The sequence below is a fragment of the Coregonus lavaretus genome, assembly GCF_964263955.1.
Source record: "Coregonus lavaretus genome assembly, chromosome: 10".
Taxonomy (NCBI): Eukaryota; Metazoa; Chordata; class Actinopteri; order Salmoniformes; family Salmonidae; genus Coregonus; species Coregonus lavaretus.
In genome coordinates this window covers 24,968,078-24,983,811 of record NC_139997.1, presented here as the reverse complement: position 1 = coordinate 24,983,811, position 15,734 = coordinate 24,968,078, and the positions used below count along the sequence as shown (strand labels likewise).

Here is a 15,734-nt window from a genome sequence, read left to right as displayed (position 1 = left end):
GTTTCTTGCATTTCGTTCCTGAACACCACACTGCTTCCACCAATCTGAGTGACGCCCCCATAATTACTCTGACTCAGAGTCCTGGGGAGTTGTTTGATGTTGAAACATTTCTGGATTAAATACATTTGTATTTTATAATGTAAATACTACTCACTTTTGTAATAAATCAATGTTTCATTATGACTTGACTTACCGAACACATTGGTCTATAAAGAGGTTGTACATTTAAAGGTTTTGTAGTAAGGATTTATTAATACAGACAGATGTTATCTACATTTTTAAAAACATTCTGAGCTGTCTCTTGTATTAATTTTGTACCACTAGATGGTGACAGTTACACAGTAACACTCAAACAATGAAAAATACTCTACATCAGGGATGGTCAACATTGATGGGGGTCGGGGCCACAAAAATCGGAACTCCTCACGAGGGGCTGCTGTGGCTCGCCGGGTCTGTGTACCCACCACACATGTAGTCCGAGCCGGCCCTAGCCTTTTTGGGTGCGTAAGCAACATTTTGTTGCGCCCCTCCCCCCACCTTGTGAGCAAAAATGTTTTGCCCCACCTTGACAGAACGGGGACAAATTACGTTTTAGAGTTAATTTCATGTTATTCTACTAATTTTTCCATGGGGGGGGGGGGGCGAAAAAGTAGCCGTTTTCATGCGAATTTTCTGCAATTCTACACATTTTGCCATAGGGTAGAGACATTTTAATATGATAACTGATTATCAATGGGGGCCCAAGTCAGTAATTCGAACATGATTACTACATGTTTAGATGGCTGGCCGCTAGTCTAATTTACCAATCTAAAAAATGTTAGCTGACATGAGCTAATTGAGTGACTGACATAACTGGTGATGCACAACTGCACATTTCGAAAGTGCACCTTGTGTATTCTGCTATTCTCTCAACTGTAAATTGAGACCCCGACTGAGTTTTGGAAATTGATCCGTGGGCTGCCAGTTGCCCATCCCTGCTGTACATGGTTCCTCACATTTTTTGACTCAAGGGAATTCATGATGAAGTAATAACATTTTGGGTGTTTACCCTAAAATGGCATTGCTCTGTTATAGCACATTGACATACATATTATCACTTAACATTTATCCAAGCATCTCAGCAAAGATCGTGAGAAAGTCCATTCCCATAGACATCTACTCGTAGAGCATGTAGTTTCCATATCAGTCAGTGTCGTTCACATAATCTGGTTCATCTGTGACGAGAGTAGAAGTCTCAATTCCTAGTTCATTACATTTTAGTCATTTATCCATAGCGACTTACAATTAGTGCATTCATCCTACGTTCATAGCAGAAGTGTTCTCTTCGTTATAAAGCATTATGGTGACTTACCATCCTCTAACCCCATCTTCACTTGCGCCAGGAATTCAGAGTTCTCGTAATCTGATCCATCTGTTGTGAGGTGGGGGAAAATAATCTTAGTTCAACATAAAATAAGAAATCTACTCCAAGTAGGCAATTAACTTTTCTAAAAACAAAATGATCTTCATAAATTACTATTTTCAAAGGAAGGATTACATTTATTCATTTTAAAGTACATACCAGAGTCACGGCTGATTGTATCAATAGATGGAAAAACATTCTCATATTGATCACCATCTAGAAAGTAGAAATGTGTTTTTATCAAATTATACTTACATTTCTGGCAAGTGACAATCAGAACACATACGAATAAGTTACTACGCTTGTCTTGAGGGGATGTTAGATTGTGTGACTGTATGTAGACTGCCATGTATTGTTGCCTGTACCTTTTGATAATGTGGTTTTAGCTGAAGCGTGACATTACTTTCAACTGCAACAGATTACATTATTTGAGTGGATATCAACCCCCGTCCCTCTCTGCCTTTTTTTTGTTTTGTTTTTTACAGTAAATGGCTACTGATCAAAATGCATCAATGGTGGGGCTTCCCATCTTTCTTTTCCTTATGTTTTGGGTTAATAAAAAGGGAGTGGGCGAGAGGGACGGGGGTTGTTTATTTGTTCGTTTTGAGTTTTTCTTTTTTATTCCATCTGGTTCTGTCTGATAAACCATAGACATATGCCTACATACTGTATTCACATCATTGGATAAATCATACTTACCCGTTTCTGCATTTGTACTCTCATTAACATTCTGGTACACTAACGCTGGGATTGGATCTCTGTAAAAACAATAAGCACATGTATTATTTTTCACAGAAACTAAAATACAGATTAATTGTAAGTAGACTATACAGAATATTATGTTTTAAATGGAAATCAAGCATTGATAGATACTTACACATATGTTGGTTCAATGCTTCCCATCTGAGCTAATATAACACAATTGAAAAGTCTTAGTTAGTGCTGAGGAATTTGGTGCAGGCTGAAGCTGTAGTGAATTAGTGATACTGTTTCCACATTGAAAGGTCTCAGTGTTTCCAAAATGGAAATGTTTGGCATTCATATATACCTAATACAATTACTAACAGATCATATTTACCTGTTACAACATTTTGATATTTCGCTTGCTCCTCATTCACAACTGTAAAGATACACACATACAGTACACCTACAGGTAACTGCCAAAATAATGGAAACACTTGAGGAAATGAGGGATACAAAGTAGGTGGTTCCACACAGGTGTGGTTCCTACGTTAATTAAGCAATTAACATCCCATCATGCTTAGGGTCATGTAAAAAAATGATGGGCAGCCCATTATTTTGGCTACCATGGCTATGCCCCCATAGGATGACAATCCCCCCATCCACAGGGCACGAGTGGTCACTCACTGAACGGTTTGATGAGCAATGCATGAAAACGATGTAAACCATATGCCATGGCCGTCTCAGTCACCAGATCTCAACCCAATTGAACAGTTATGGGAGATTCTGGTGTGGCACCTGTGACAGTGTCATCCACCACTATAAACAAAACACCAAATGATGGAATTTATTGTGGAAGACTGGCGTCACATCCCTCCAATATACTGTAGTTCCTGACACTTGTATCTATGACAAGGTGCATTGAAGCTGTTCTGGCTCGTGGGAGCCTAACGCCCTATTAAGACACTTTATGTTGGTGTTTCCCTTTTTTGGGAAGTTACCTGTATGTTGAAACATCTGTAATCTGTTCAAATTCTGGGTCCAGATGGTTCAGTTTTGTTTATAAGCTTTGTCTACAGATTCTTTAGGCACTGACCCCATGTAAGTGGATGGAAAGGTCTGCTGGACATTAAGAATTAAATAAAACCTACCTTGTGGTGTTTTTTCCCTGTAAAAATAAATTACATTTAAATTATTTATTGTGAGTGTTGCATATCTGTTGGGCCACCTAAGGAAGAAACAGACCATAGACAATATGTGGTCAGGGAGTAAGTCCCCACTGGGCACAGACGTCAATTCAATGTCTATTCCATGTTGGTTCAACGTAATTTTGTTGAAATGAGTGGAAACAACATTGATTCAACCAGTGTGTGCCCAGTGGGTCTGTGGTCATTACATCACACATGACAACCAACAGGTGTGAGCTGGAAGTTAAAAACTAAACTCCAATGCTCTTTTAGATTTTCTCCAACTGTAGAAACTCTTGTTTGCTTGTATAAAATATTTATACAAGTATATATTTTGTTACCCAGCTGTCGTGTTGGAACAAGACAAAAGCAGGATGGGCATAAGACCTAAATGTATGAGTAGCCTACTTACACTGGTGTTGGAGGCAGGTCTCTTACAATCTGGTTGGGTCGTGTGACTAGAAAAGCCCAAGAGATTCAAGAAGGATTCAGTAGTGAGAACATATCATTTACTGTTGATCAGCACACGATAGCCATAAAGAACAACCATCACCATATTAAATAGATTCATTCAGTCATTCACTATGAGAAGAGAATTCACAATAATGAAGCCACTTGTGAAATCCTTTTTGAATTTTTTATTCTGTATTAATTAAAGTAGAATAAGGCTAGTTCTGTCCGGGAATCCGCCCCAAAGGGTATGATGAATCACAATGTAAGTTTACCTGTTTTAGATCGCATTACTGCAAATCTGCTACCTTCGCGATGGCTGTGGAGTGGGCAGAGTTACGTGATGAAAATTTATATTGTCATATAGTAGCCAATAGTGAGGTTAAATTGTTTTACAACATGGGTTAAAACTGTAATGTTAGGATAGAAACGGCTATTTTATGAATTATAGAACATTACAATTGTACATTAGGAATTACATACAGTATTATACCATTCATCTATAATACTCTTCACCACATCGATAAGATCATGCTTGGTCTTACAGTGCATCAATTATTTAATATCTATGTTAATGTTATACTTACAATATTTGAGGGTCATAAATTTGATTCTCTTCATGTATTATTTCTACAGCCAAGGAAAAGGGGGACACTTTTATTGAATGGAACACACTACTGATTGATTTTGTACAATTATTTCACAAGTCAACCTAGCAAATGAAGTATATTAATTTAGCTTAAGTGCTACATGACAAATATATTTTTACTTTAAGAGGATTTCATGATATTTGAGTAGATGTACAGGTTGATTAGTGTGACATGTAGCCTAGGAAATATGTAATAAATGTCATAATTTGTAATACAGTGCCACTCACTGGTTTTCCTCCTGCACCACAGACAGAAAGTGAAGAAGACACTGAGAGATGCCACAGACACAATGGCCAGGACAGCTCCTTGTAGGCTGAAGATGGTTATCATACCTAAGGGAAAATTAAACAACAATGCATTTGCCTTTGGAATGATCTAATTTACACTACCATTCAAACGTTTGGGGTCACTTCGAAATGTCCTTGTTTTCGAAGGAAAAGCTTTTTTTTTTACCATTAAAATAACATCAAATTGATCAGAAATACAGTGTAGACATTATTCATGTTGGAAACGGCTGATTTTTAATGGAATATCTACATAGGCTTACAGAGGCCCATTATCAGCAACCATCAGTCCTGTGTTCTAATGGCACGTTGTGTTTGCTAATCCAAGTTTAGCATTTTAAAAGGCTAATTGATCATTAGAAACCCCTTTTGCAATTAGCACAACAGTTTTCAGCTGTTACTTGTTCGGCCATTAGAACACAGGACTGATGGTTGCTGATAATGGGCCTCTGTACGCCTATGTAGATATTCCATTAAAAATATGCCGTTTCCAGCTACAATAGCCATTTACAACATTAACAATGTCTACACTGTATTTCTGATTAATTTGATGTTATTTTAATGGACAAAAAAAGCAGCTTTTCTTTGGAAAACAAGGACATTTCTAAGTGACCCCAAACTTTTGAACGGTAGTGTAAATCCTCCATAGTTTTCTTCTGTATAAGTAATTCACCAAGAATAGTTGCTTACTGCTGTTTTTCACTTTACTAAATAGAACTTCTCTCTTTCACAGGTGTTGGCCAAACTTGTTACTTGTTCGGCTGTAACAGCACAAATCTCCTGCTCATCCAATGTTGTCATGAAAATACCTTAAGTTCATCAGATACTGACCAAGGGTGTAATGATTACTTACATATCATCTCTATAGGCACCAAAACTAAGTGAAACAAAAGACTAAACTGTAGGAAATAAACCCCACGCTTGGTAGAAATTGCTAATGTGTTCCTGTAAACAACCTAAGCCTACAGCTACCCACAGGATGTGCGTGGTCGTCACAGCGCTACAGTGAGGGGAAAAAGTATTTGATCCCCTGCTTGTACGTTTGCCCACTGACAAAGAAATGATCAGTCTATAATTTTAATGGTAGGTTTATTTGAACAGTGAGAGACAGAATAGCAACAAAAAAATCCAGAAAAACACATGTCAAAAATGTTATAAATTGATTTGCATTTTAATGAGGGAAATAAGTATTTGACCCCCTCTCAATCAGATAGATTTCTGGCTCCCAGGTGTCTTTTATACAGGTAACGAGCTGAGATTAGGAGCACACTCTTAAAGGGATTGCTCCTAATCTCAGCTTGTTACCTGTATAAAAGACACCTGTCCACAGAAGAAATCAATCAATCAGATTCCAAACTCTCCACCATGGCCAAGACCAAAGAGCTCTCCAAGGATGTCAGGGACAAGATTGTAGACCTACACAAGGCTGGAATGGGCTACAAGACCATCGCCAAGCAGCTTGGTGAGAAGGTGACAACAGTTGGTACGATTATTCGCAAATGGAAGAAACACAAAATAACTGTCAATCTCCCTCGGCCTGGGGCTCCATGCAAGATCTCACCTCGTGGAGTTGCAATGATCATGAGAACGGTGAGGAATCAGCCCAGAACTACACGGGAGGATCTTATCAATGACCTCAAGGCATCTGGGACCATAGTCACCAAGAAAACAATTGGTAACACACTACGCCGTGAAGGACTGAAATCCTGCAGCGCCCGCAAGGTCCCCCTGCTCATGAAAGCACATATACATGCCCTTCTGAAGTTTGCCAATGAACATCTGAATGATTCAGAGGAGAACTGGGTGAAAGTGTTGTGGTCAGATGAGACCAAAATGGAGCTCTTTGGCATCAACTCAACTCGCCGTGTTTGGAGGAGGAGGAATGCTGCCTATGACCCCAAGAACACCATCCCCACCGTCAAACATGGAGGTGGAAACATTATCTTTGGGGTGTTTTTCTGCTAAGGGGACAGGACAACTTCACCGCATCAAAGGGACGATGGACGGGGCCATGTACCGTCAAATCTTGGGTGAGAACCTCCTTCCCTCAGCCAGGGCATTGAAAATGGGTCATGGATGTGTATTCCAGCATGACAATGACCCAAAACACACGGCCAAGGCAACAAAGGAGTGAATCAAGAAGAAGCACATTAAGGTCCTGGAGTGGCCTAGCCAGTCTCCAGACCTTAATCCCATAGAAAATCTGTGGAGTGAGCTGAAGGTTCGAGTTGCCAAACGTCAGCCTTGAAACCTTAATGACTTGGAGAAGATCTGCAAAGAGGAGTGGGACAAAATCCCTCCTGAGATGTGTGCAAACCTGGTGGCCAACTACAAGAAACGTCTGACCTCTGTGATTGCCAACAAGGGTTTTACCACCAAGTACTAAATCATGTTTTGCAGAGGGGTCAAATACTTATTTCCCTCATTAAAATGCTAATCAATTTATAACATTTTTGACATGCATTTTTCTGGATTTTGTTGTTGTTATTCTGTCTCTCACTGTTCAAATAAACCTACCATTAAAATTATAGACTGATCATTTCTTTGTCAGTAGGCAAACGTACAAAATCAGCAGGGGATCAAATACTTTTTTCCCACACTGTATAGCCAAACGCCATTGTGTAATGTCTTGATTCCCCTCAGTGAGGAGTGACATTAACTTGAAATGTCCACTAAATTTTCAAAGAAGAATTATGTTGGTATTGTATTGAATACCCATGTTGGTTCAGTGATACAGTATCTGCATCAGAAGATACAGTGAGGGAAAAACGTATTTGATCCCCTGCTGATTTTGTACGTTTTCCCACTGACAAAGAAATGATCAGTCTATAATTTTAATAGTACAGTGGGGAAAAAAAGTATTTAGTCAGCCACCAATTGTGCAAGTTCTCCCACTTAAAAAGATGAGAGAGGCCTGTAATTTTCATCATAGGTACACGTCAACTATGACAGACAAAATGAGAGAAAAAAATCCAGAAAATCACATTGTAGGATTTTTAATGAATTTATTTGCAAATTATGGTGGAAAATAAGTATTTGGTCAATAACAAAAGTTTCTCAATACTTTGTTATATACCCTTTGTTGGCAATGACACAGGTCAAACGTTTTCTGTAAGTCTTCACAAGGTTTTCATACACTGTTGCTGGTATTTTGGCCCATTCTGTCACACCCTGGCTCTGGGGACTCTATATGTTGAGCCAGGGTGTGTAGATTCTATGTGTTTGTGTTCTGTGTTATAGTTCTAGTTGTTTCATTTCTATGTTGGCCAGTGTGGTTCTCAATCAGAGGCAACGAGTGTCAGCTGTTGCTGGTTGTCTCTGATTGGGAACCACATTTAAACAGGCTGTTTTCCCACAGTAGTTGTGGGATCTTGTTCCTTTTGGTTTGTTCCGTGTTGGTTGTTTAACCTAGGACGTCACGTTGTTCGTTTATTGTTTTGTTCGCATTATCACTAAAGATAATAAAGTATGTTCGCTCATCACGCTGCGCCTTGGTCTACTCCGTTCAACGATCGTGACACATTCCTCCATGCAGATCTCCTCTAGAGCAGTGATGTTTTGGGGCTGTCGCTGGGCAACACAGACTTTCAACTCCCTCCAAAGATTTTCTATGGGGTTGAGATCTGGAGACTGGCTAGGCCACTCCAGGACCTTGAAATGCTACTTACGAAGCCACTCCTTCGTTGCCCGGGCGGTGTGTTTGGGATCATTGTCATGCTGAAAGACCCAGCCACGTTTCATCTTCAATGCCCTTGCTGATGGAAGGAGGTTTTCACTCAAAATCTCACGATACATGGCCCCATTCATTCTTTCCTTTACACGGATCAGTCGTCCTGGTCCCTTTGCAGAAAAACAGCCCCAAAGCATGATGTTTCCACCCCCATGCTTCACAGTAGGTATGGTGTTATTTGGATGCAACTCAGCATTCTTTGTCCTCCAAACACGACGAGTTGAGTTTTTACCAAAAAGTTATATTTTGGTTTCATCTGACCATATGACATTCTCCCAATCCTCTTCTGGATCATCAAAATGCACTCTAGCAAACTTCAGACGGGCCTGGACATGTACTGGCTTAAGCAGGGGGACACGTCTGGCACTGCAGGATTTGAGTCCCTGGCGGCGTAGTGTGTTACTGATGGTAGGCTTTGTTACTTTGGTCCCAGCTCTCTGCAGGTCATTCACTAGGTCCCCCTGTGTGGTTCTGGGATTTTTGCTCACCGTTCTTGTGATCATTTTGACCCCACGGGGTGAGATCTTGCGTGGAGCCCCAGATCGAGGGAGATTATCAGTGGTCTTGTATGTCTTCCATTTCCAAATAATTGCTCCCACTGTTGATTTCTTCAAACCAAGCTGCTTACCTATTGCAGATTCAGTCTTCCCAGCCTGGTGCAGGTCTACAATTTTGTTTCTGGTGTCCTTTGATAGCTCTTTGGTCTTGGCCATAGTGGAGTTTGGAGTGTGACTGTTTGAGGTTTTGGACAGGTGTCTTTTATACTGATAACAAGTTAAAACAGGTGCCATTAATACAGGTAACGAGTGGAGGACAGAGGATCCTCTTAAAGAAGAAGTTACAGGTTGTCACGCCCTGGCTCTGGGGACACTGTTATGTTGAGCCAGGGTGTGTAATTCTATGTTTGTATTTCTATGTTGGCCTGAGTGACTCCCAATCAGAGGCAACGAGTGTCAGCTGGTTGTCTCTGATTGGGAGCCATATTTAACTGTCTGTCTTTCACTTTGTGTTTGTGGTTTCTTGTTCTTGTTCGGTTTGTGTTAAACCGTAGACATCACGTTATCGTCCGTTGTTTTGATCGTGTGATCATTCTATTAATAAATATGTACGCATTCAACGCTGCGCCTTGGTCTCTCCCTGACGTTCGTGACACAGGTCTGTGAGAGCCAGAAATCTTGCTTGTTTGTAGGTGACCAAATACTTATTTTCCACCATAATTTGCAAATAAATTCATAATAAATCCTCCAATGTGATTTTCTGGATTTTATTTTCTAAATTTGTCTGTCATAGTTGACGTGTACCTATGATGAAAATTACAGGCCTCTCTCATCTTTTTAAGTGGGAGAACTTGCACAATTGGTGGCTGACTAAATACTTTTTTTCCCCACTGTAGGTTTATTTGAACAGTGAGAGACAGAACAACAACAAAAAAATCCAGAAAAAAACGCATATAAAAAATGTTATAAATTGATTTGCATTTTAATGAGGGAAATAAGTATTTGACCCCTCTGCAAAACATTACTTAGTACTTGGTGGCAAAACCCTTGTTGGCAATCACAGAGGTCAGACGTTTCTTGGAGTTGGCCACCAGGTTTGCACACATCTCAGGAGGGATTTTGTTCCACTCCTCTTTGCAGATCTTCTCCAAGTCATTAAGGTTTCGAGGCTGACGTTTGGCAACTCGAACCTTCAGCTCACTCCACAGATTTTCTATGGGATTAAGGTCTGGAGACTGGCTAGACCACTCCAGGACCTTAATGTGCTTCTTCTTGAGCCACTCCTTTGTTGCCTTGGCCGTGTGATTGGGTCATTGTCATGCTGGAATACCCATCCACGGCCCATTTTCAATGCCCTGGCTGAGGGAAGGAGGTTCTCACCCAAGATTTGACGGTACATGGCCCCGTCCATCATCCCTTTGATGCGGTGAAGTTGTCCTGTCCCCTTAGCAGAAAAACACCCCCAAAGCATAATGTTTCCACCTCCATGTTTGACGGTGGGGATGGGGTTCTTGGGGTCATAGGCAGCATTTCTCCTCCCATCAAACACGGCGAGTTGAGTTGATGCCAAAGAGCTCCATTTTGGTCTCATCTGACCACAACACTTTCACCCAGTTCTCCTCTGAATCATTCAGATGTTCATTGGCAAACTTCAGACGGCCATGTATATGTGCTTTCTTGAGCAGGGGGACCTTGCGGGCGCTGCAGGATTTCAGTCCTTCACGGCGTAGTGTGTTACCAATTGTTTTCTTGGTGACTATGGTCCCAGCTGCTTTGAGATCATTGACAAGATTCTCCCGTGTAGTTCTGGGCTGATTCCTCACCGTTCTCATGATCATTGCAACTCCACGAGGTGAGATCTTGCATGGAGCCCCAAAATAGTTAGGTAGTAGGGGGTAACTAGCCCCCTGTGGTACTTTTTTTCAATATACAAGTAGGAAAGCCTTAAGATAAATAATCCACTTGTTTAGAGAGAATAATTTAGATAATTTTTGAGTAAAGTAGTAATATGTTGGATGAGTGTGTTGGGGGCAACTACCCCCCTACTATGGGGTAACTGGCCCCTGGGGGCTAGTTACCCCTTTATGGTTAAGAATGTGTTTCTACCTGTTATTTAGACAATGACTAGCCCAGTTAGCGCTAGTTTTTGCAAACTTTCTAGCTAGCAACTTCACTAGCAGTAAATGCTAGCCAGCTCGCTAGTTAGCATAAGCTGCTAGGAGTGTTAGCTAGCAACCTTACTACCAGATCGTCTGAGGTAAAATACATAAAAAAAGTGAAACTTAATTTCAGTTTTAAATGTTTCCACTAGTGACTGATAGCTTTACTGTTAATGCAACTTTATAGCCTTTTAGCAATTTTTCACAGCATTTGATGTCATATAGCTAGATAGCTATCTACGTTTTTAAGAGAGAGCTTTTCAATTGGCATCTCTCCCTCTGTTTTCAGTCACAGGTGGGGACTGGATTAGGTGTAAGCAGTACAGGAGGTGGGTTCATGAGTTGTGCTCCAATTTTACTGGGGATAGCTTTATTTGTGACCTACAGGTACAAATTAGAATCGTGCAATAGCAGATCATAAGAGAGTTGCCACATCAATGTTACACTGAGTTAATTAGTTAAGTTATTGTTATTAAATGTTATATTCTAATGTTATTTAATGTTATGTCGGAAGTTTACATACAATTTAGCCAAATACATTTAAACAATTCCTGACATTTAATACTAGTCAAAATGATCTGCCTTAGGTCAGTTAGGATCACCACTTTATTTTAAGAATGTGAAATGTCAGAATAATAGTAGAAATAATGATTTATTTCAGCTTTTATTTCTTTCATCACATTCCCAGTGGGTCAGAAGTTTACATACTCTCAATTAGTATTTGGTAGCATTGCCTTTAACTTGGGTCAAACGTTTCGGGTAGCCTTCCACAAGCTTCCCACAATAAGTTTGGTGAATTTTGGCCCATTCCTCCTGACAGAGCTGGTGTAACTGAGTCAGGTTTGTAGGCCTCCTTGCTCGCACACGCTTTTTCAGTTCTGCACACATTTTCTATAGGATTGAGGTCAGGGTTTTGTGATGGCCACTCCAATACTTTGACTTTGTTGTCCTTAAGCCATTTTGCCACAACTTTGGAAGTATGTTTGGGGTCATTGTTCATTTGGAAGACCATTTGCGACCAAGCTTTAACTTCCTGACTGATGTCTTGAGATGTTGCTTCAATATATCCACATAATATTCCTTCCTCATGATGCCATCTATTTTGTGAAGTGCACCAGTCCCTCCTGCAGCAAAGCACCCCACAGCATGGTGCTGCCACCCCCGTGCTTCACGGTTGGGATGGTGTTCTTCGGCTTGCAAGCTTCCCCCTTTTTCCTCCAAACATAACGATGGTCATAATCATCAGACCAGAGGACATTTCTCCAAAAAGTACGATCTTTGTCCCCATGTGCAGTTGCAAACCGTAGTCTGGCTTTTTTATGGCGGTTTTGGAGCAGTGGCTTCTTCCTTGCTGAGCGGCCTTTCAGGTTATGTCGATACAGGACTCGTTTTACTGTGGATATAGATACTTTTGTACCGGTTTCCTCCAGCATCTTCACAAGGTCCTTTGCTGTTGTTCTGGGATTGATTTGCACTTTTCGCACCAAAGTACGTTCATCTCTAGGAGACAGAACGCGTCTCCTTCCTGAGCGGTATGACGGCTGCGTGGTCCCATGATGTTTATACTTGCGTACTATTGTTTGTACAGATGAACGTGGTACCTTCTGCCGTTTGGAAATTGCTCCCAAGGATGAACCAGACTTGTGGAGGTCTACAATTATTTTTCTGAAGTCTTGGCTGATTTCTTTTGATTTTCCCATGATGTCAAGCAAAGAGGCACTGAGTTTGAAGGTAGGCCTTGAAATACATCCACAGGTACACCTCCAATTGACTCAAATTATGTCAAATAGCCTATCAGAAGCTTCTAAAGCCATGACATCATTTTCTGGAATTTTCCAAGCTGTTTAAAGGCACAGTCAACTTAGTGTATGTAAACTTCTGACCCACTGGAATTGTGATACAGTGAATCATAAGTGAAATAATCTGTCTGTAAACAATTGTTGGAAAAATTACTTGTGTCATGCACAAAGTAGATGTCCTAACCGACTTGCCAAAACTATAGTTTATAAAATAAATAATATGCCATTTAGCAGACGCTTTTATCCAAAGCGACTTACAAGTCATGCGTGCATACATTTTTGTGTATGGGTGGTCCCGGGGATTGAACCCACTACCCTGGCGTTACAAGCGCCGTGCTCTACCAGCTGAGCTACAGAGGACCAGTTTGTTAACAAGACATTTGTGGAGAGGTTGAAAAACAAGTTTTAATGACACCAACCTAAGTGTATGTAAACTTCCGACTTCAACTGTATATTCCATTCCAATATTATATTCCAATGAATATTGTTTTAATGAATTTAAAACAACTATTGAAAACCTTTTGCTCCTGAATGTCATTTTAAAGACTGCTGGGATTTATTATTTTTTAGTGCAATTGTACATAATGGATTGCATGGAAAAGGAACAACAAAAATTAATGTACAGGTGAGTTAAAAAGAGGGACTTTACATCAAATCTCCTCATAGTGCGGATATTAATGCTGACATGTGCAACACCATTTCCCCCCTATATTTTATTTAAATCATTCAAATATGACAACTATTACTTAGCTTTTAAGTATTACTTATAAAATAATTTCTAAAAAACGGATTAAATGGATTTTAACACACTTGTGTGAAACCCTATGCCATAATCTTCTACTGACCCCCCTGGTCTTTATTAGTATTAGTGATGTAGATCATATTAGGTTACTAGTGGGTAACTAGCCCCCCTAAGAACAACGTCTAATTGCTGACACAAAAAAGCAACATTTTGAGAAAAAATGTGGTATGTTGATGAAGGTCATGCTTAGGCGAATAAACTATAAAGGGAAATAAATGACTAGAGTTTACACTTTTTTTGTTATTTCATGAAATGTTGTTTTTAGAAAAGTACTGAGGTACTTTTTTTTAAATGCCCCTTTTCTAGTTTATTCGCCTAATCATGACCTTCATCGACATACCATTTTTTTTCTCCAAATGTTGCTTTTTTTGTGTCAGCAATTAGACATTGTTCTTAGGGGGGCTAGTTACCCCCTAGTACCTAACTATGATCTACATCACTAATACTAATAAAGACTAATAAAGTATTAATGAACAGTCTATAATTAATATACCAAAGAGAAGAGATTTGAAACATATATGAGTATACAGTTCAACAGAATTGGTTACATTGTTTTAATTGTTCAAAACCTTAGCATCAAACTCTTTTTTGCAATGTTCTAAAAAATGCAATGTAATTTTTTTACACACTCAGCTGAACTTCATCATACCAAATACATTGGTGGACTGAACAAGGGGACTCCATGATTGCTGGTAGATTTTTTTGACATTTCAAAGCAGACTCCTGAAGTGGTACATTATTGAAAGCGAATATAATTAAAATTAAGTCTTTACCTTGGTGTGAGGATGACAATAACACAACATGATGCGTCTCTGAAATTGAACCCCTTCAAATAGTCTATCTATCCCCAACCAAGCTGCTCCTACACTCTTGAACATGAGACAATAGAAATACATGTATTTTGCTGTTCTCACCTTTAGTAAAGCCTCTTCAGGCCACAACCATCTAGCTGACAGCTCCACTTACAGACAGGCTGCTGTGACAAAGCTGTGAAGGGGGAGAGCAGAAAGAGCTTCCTGTTTCTAACTGAACTCCTTACCACATCCGTCCTGATCCACGGGCTGGACAGAGAATCTACCACCTCTAAAGGGTGCCCTACATCCCTGTGGTTTAACGAGGGTGCAAGAAATGACACCTTTCAGTGCCTGCTTTAGGGACAGTGCCCATGCACATAGAACATGGTTTTTAAATGGACTTTGTAATTTGCTTTGTTGTAACTGTAAACATATTTCAGTGTTCTTCGCTACTGGTCCTAGGGCGTCCTCACATTGCAGGTGCTGTTGTGTGGCCTTCCGGGACCAGGGATGAAAAACTATACAATGCAATACAGCATGAGAAACACCTGTTGCTGTAGCTTAATAAAAAGTATGTGGAGAAAACATAATTTTTTAAAGATAATCCAAATGGATGCCCTTATAATGTGATTAGGTTATTATTACACAGGTGTAAGCCAGCTGGCATAGCCTATGCCTACTCCAATATGTTTGGGAAATTCTGCCCTGGCTCTTTCTTAATTAAAAGGCAATTCTGCCACTTTTTAACCTCATAATTATTATCTCCAGCACTAAACCAGTGTCTACATATGTGAAAACAATGCGTTTCTGTGATCTGTGGTTAAAAAGATAAGAAGAAAAGTCCTAAAAAATGCTTCTCTGTGACATCACAGGGTAAGATTAAAAGTCAAACAAAACAGTGATTTTCGAAGCTCATAGTGTTTGAAAAGCACTGTTTTAAAAATGTTTAAACTTTTGATGATGTCATCGAGTAGAACTTTTTAACTTAATATTTTTTTCTACAAAACATAGAAATGCACCATTTTCACATATACTGGTATTGTGCTGGAGTTAATGAAAATGAGTTTGAAAAGTGGTGGAATTGCCCTTTAAGTGAATATTCTTAAAGTATGAAAAGCCCCCAAAATAGTCTGTGAATCTGTGAATATGACCAAATGTATATTTTGCTTTGTAGGACACAGTGGTGGAAAAAGTACCCAATTGTCATACTTCAGTAAAAGTAGATACAGTGGGGAAAAAAAGTATTTATTCAGCCACCAATTGTGCAAGTTCTCCCACTTAAAAAGATGAGAGAGGCCT

At 39.8% G+C, this 15,734-nt stretch overlaps 1 protein-coding gene across 1 annotated transcript; it reads right to left on the bottom strand.

Annotated features, from left to right (window-relative positions):
• Positions 1-229: 229 nt before the first annotated feature.
• LOC311136077 (uncharacterized protein) lies at positions 230-14,450 on the bottom strand. The gene is made up of 12 exons (XM_084170149.1): positions 14,415-14,450; positions 4,598-4,702; positions 4,308-4,350; positions 3,996-4,039; positions 3,683-3,728; positions 3,235-3,251; positions 2,481-2,522; positions 2,280-2,310; positions 2,102-2,160; positions 1,562-1,618; positions 1,352-1,411; positions 230-1,214 (listed from the first exon to the last, which is right to left on the bottom strand). Exons 2-12 carry the CDS (start codon positions 4,698-4,700, stop codon positions 1,183-1,185), a joined length of 534 nt encoding a protein of 177 aa, XP_084026275.1. The 5' UTR covers positions 4,701-4,702; positions 14,415-14,450; the 3' UTR covers positions 230-1,182.
• Positions 14,451-15,734: the final 1,284 nt, after the last annotated feature.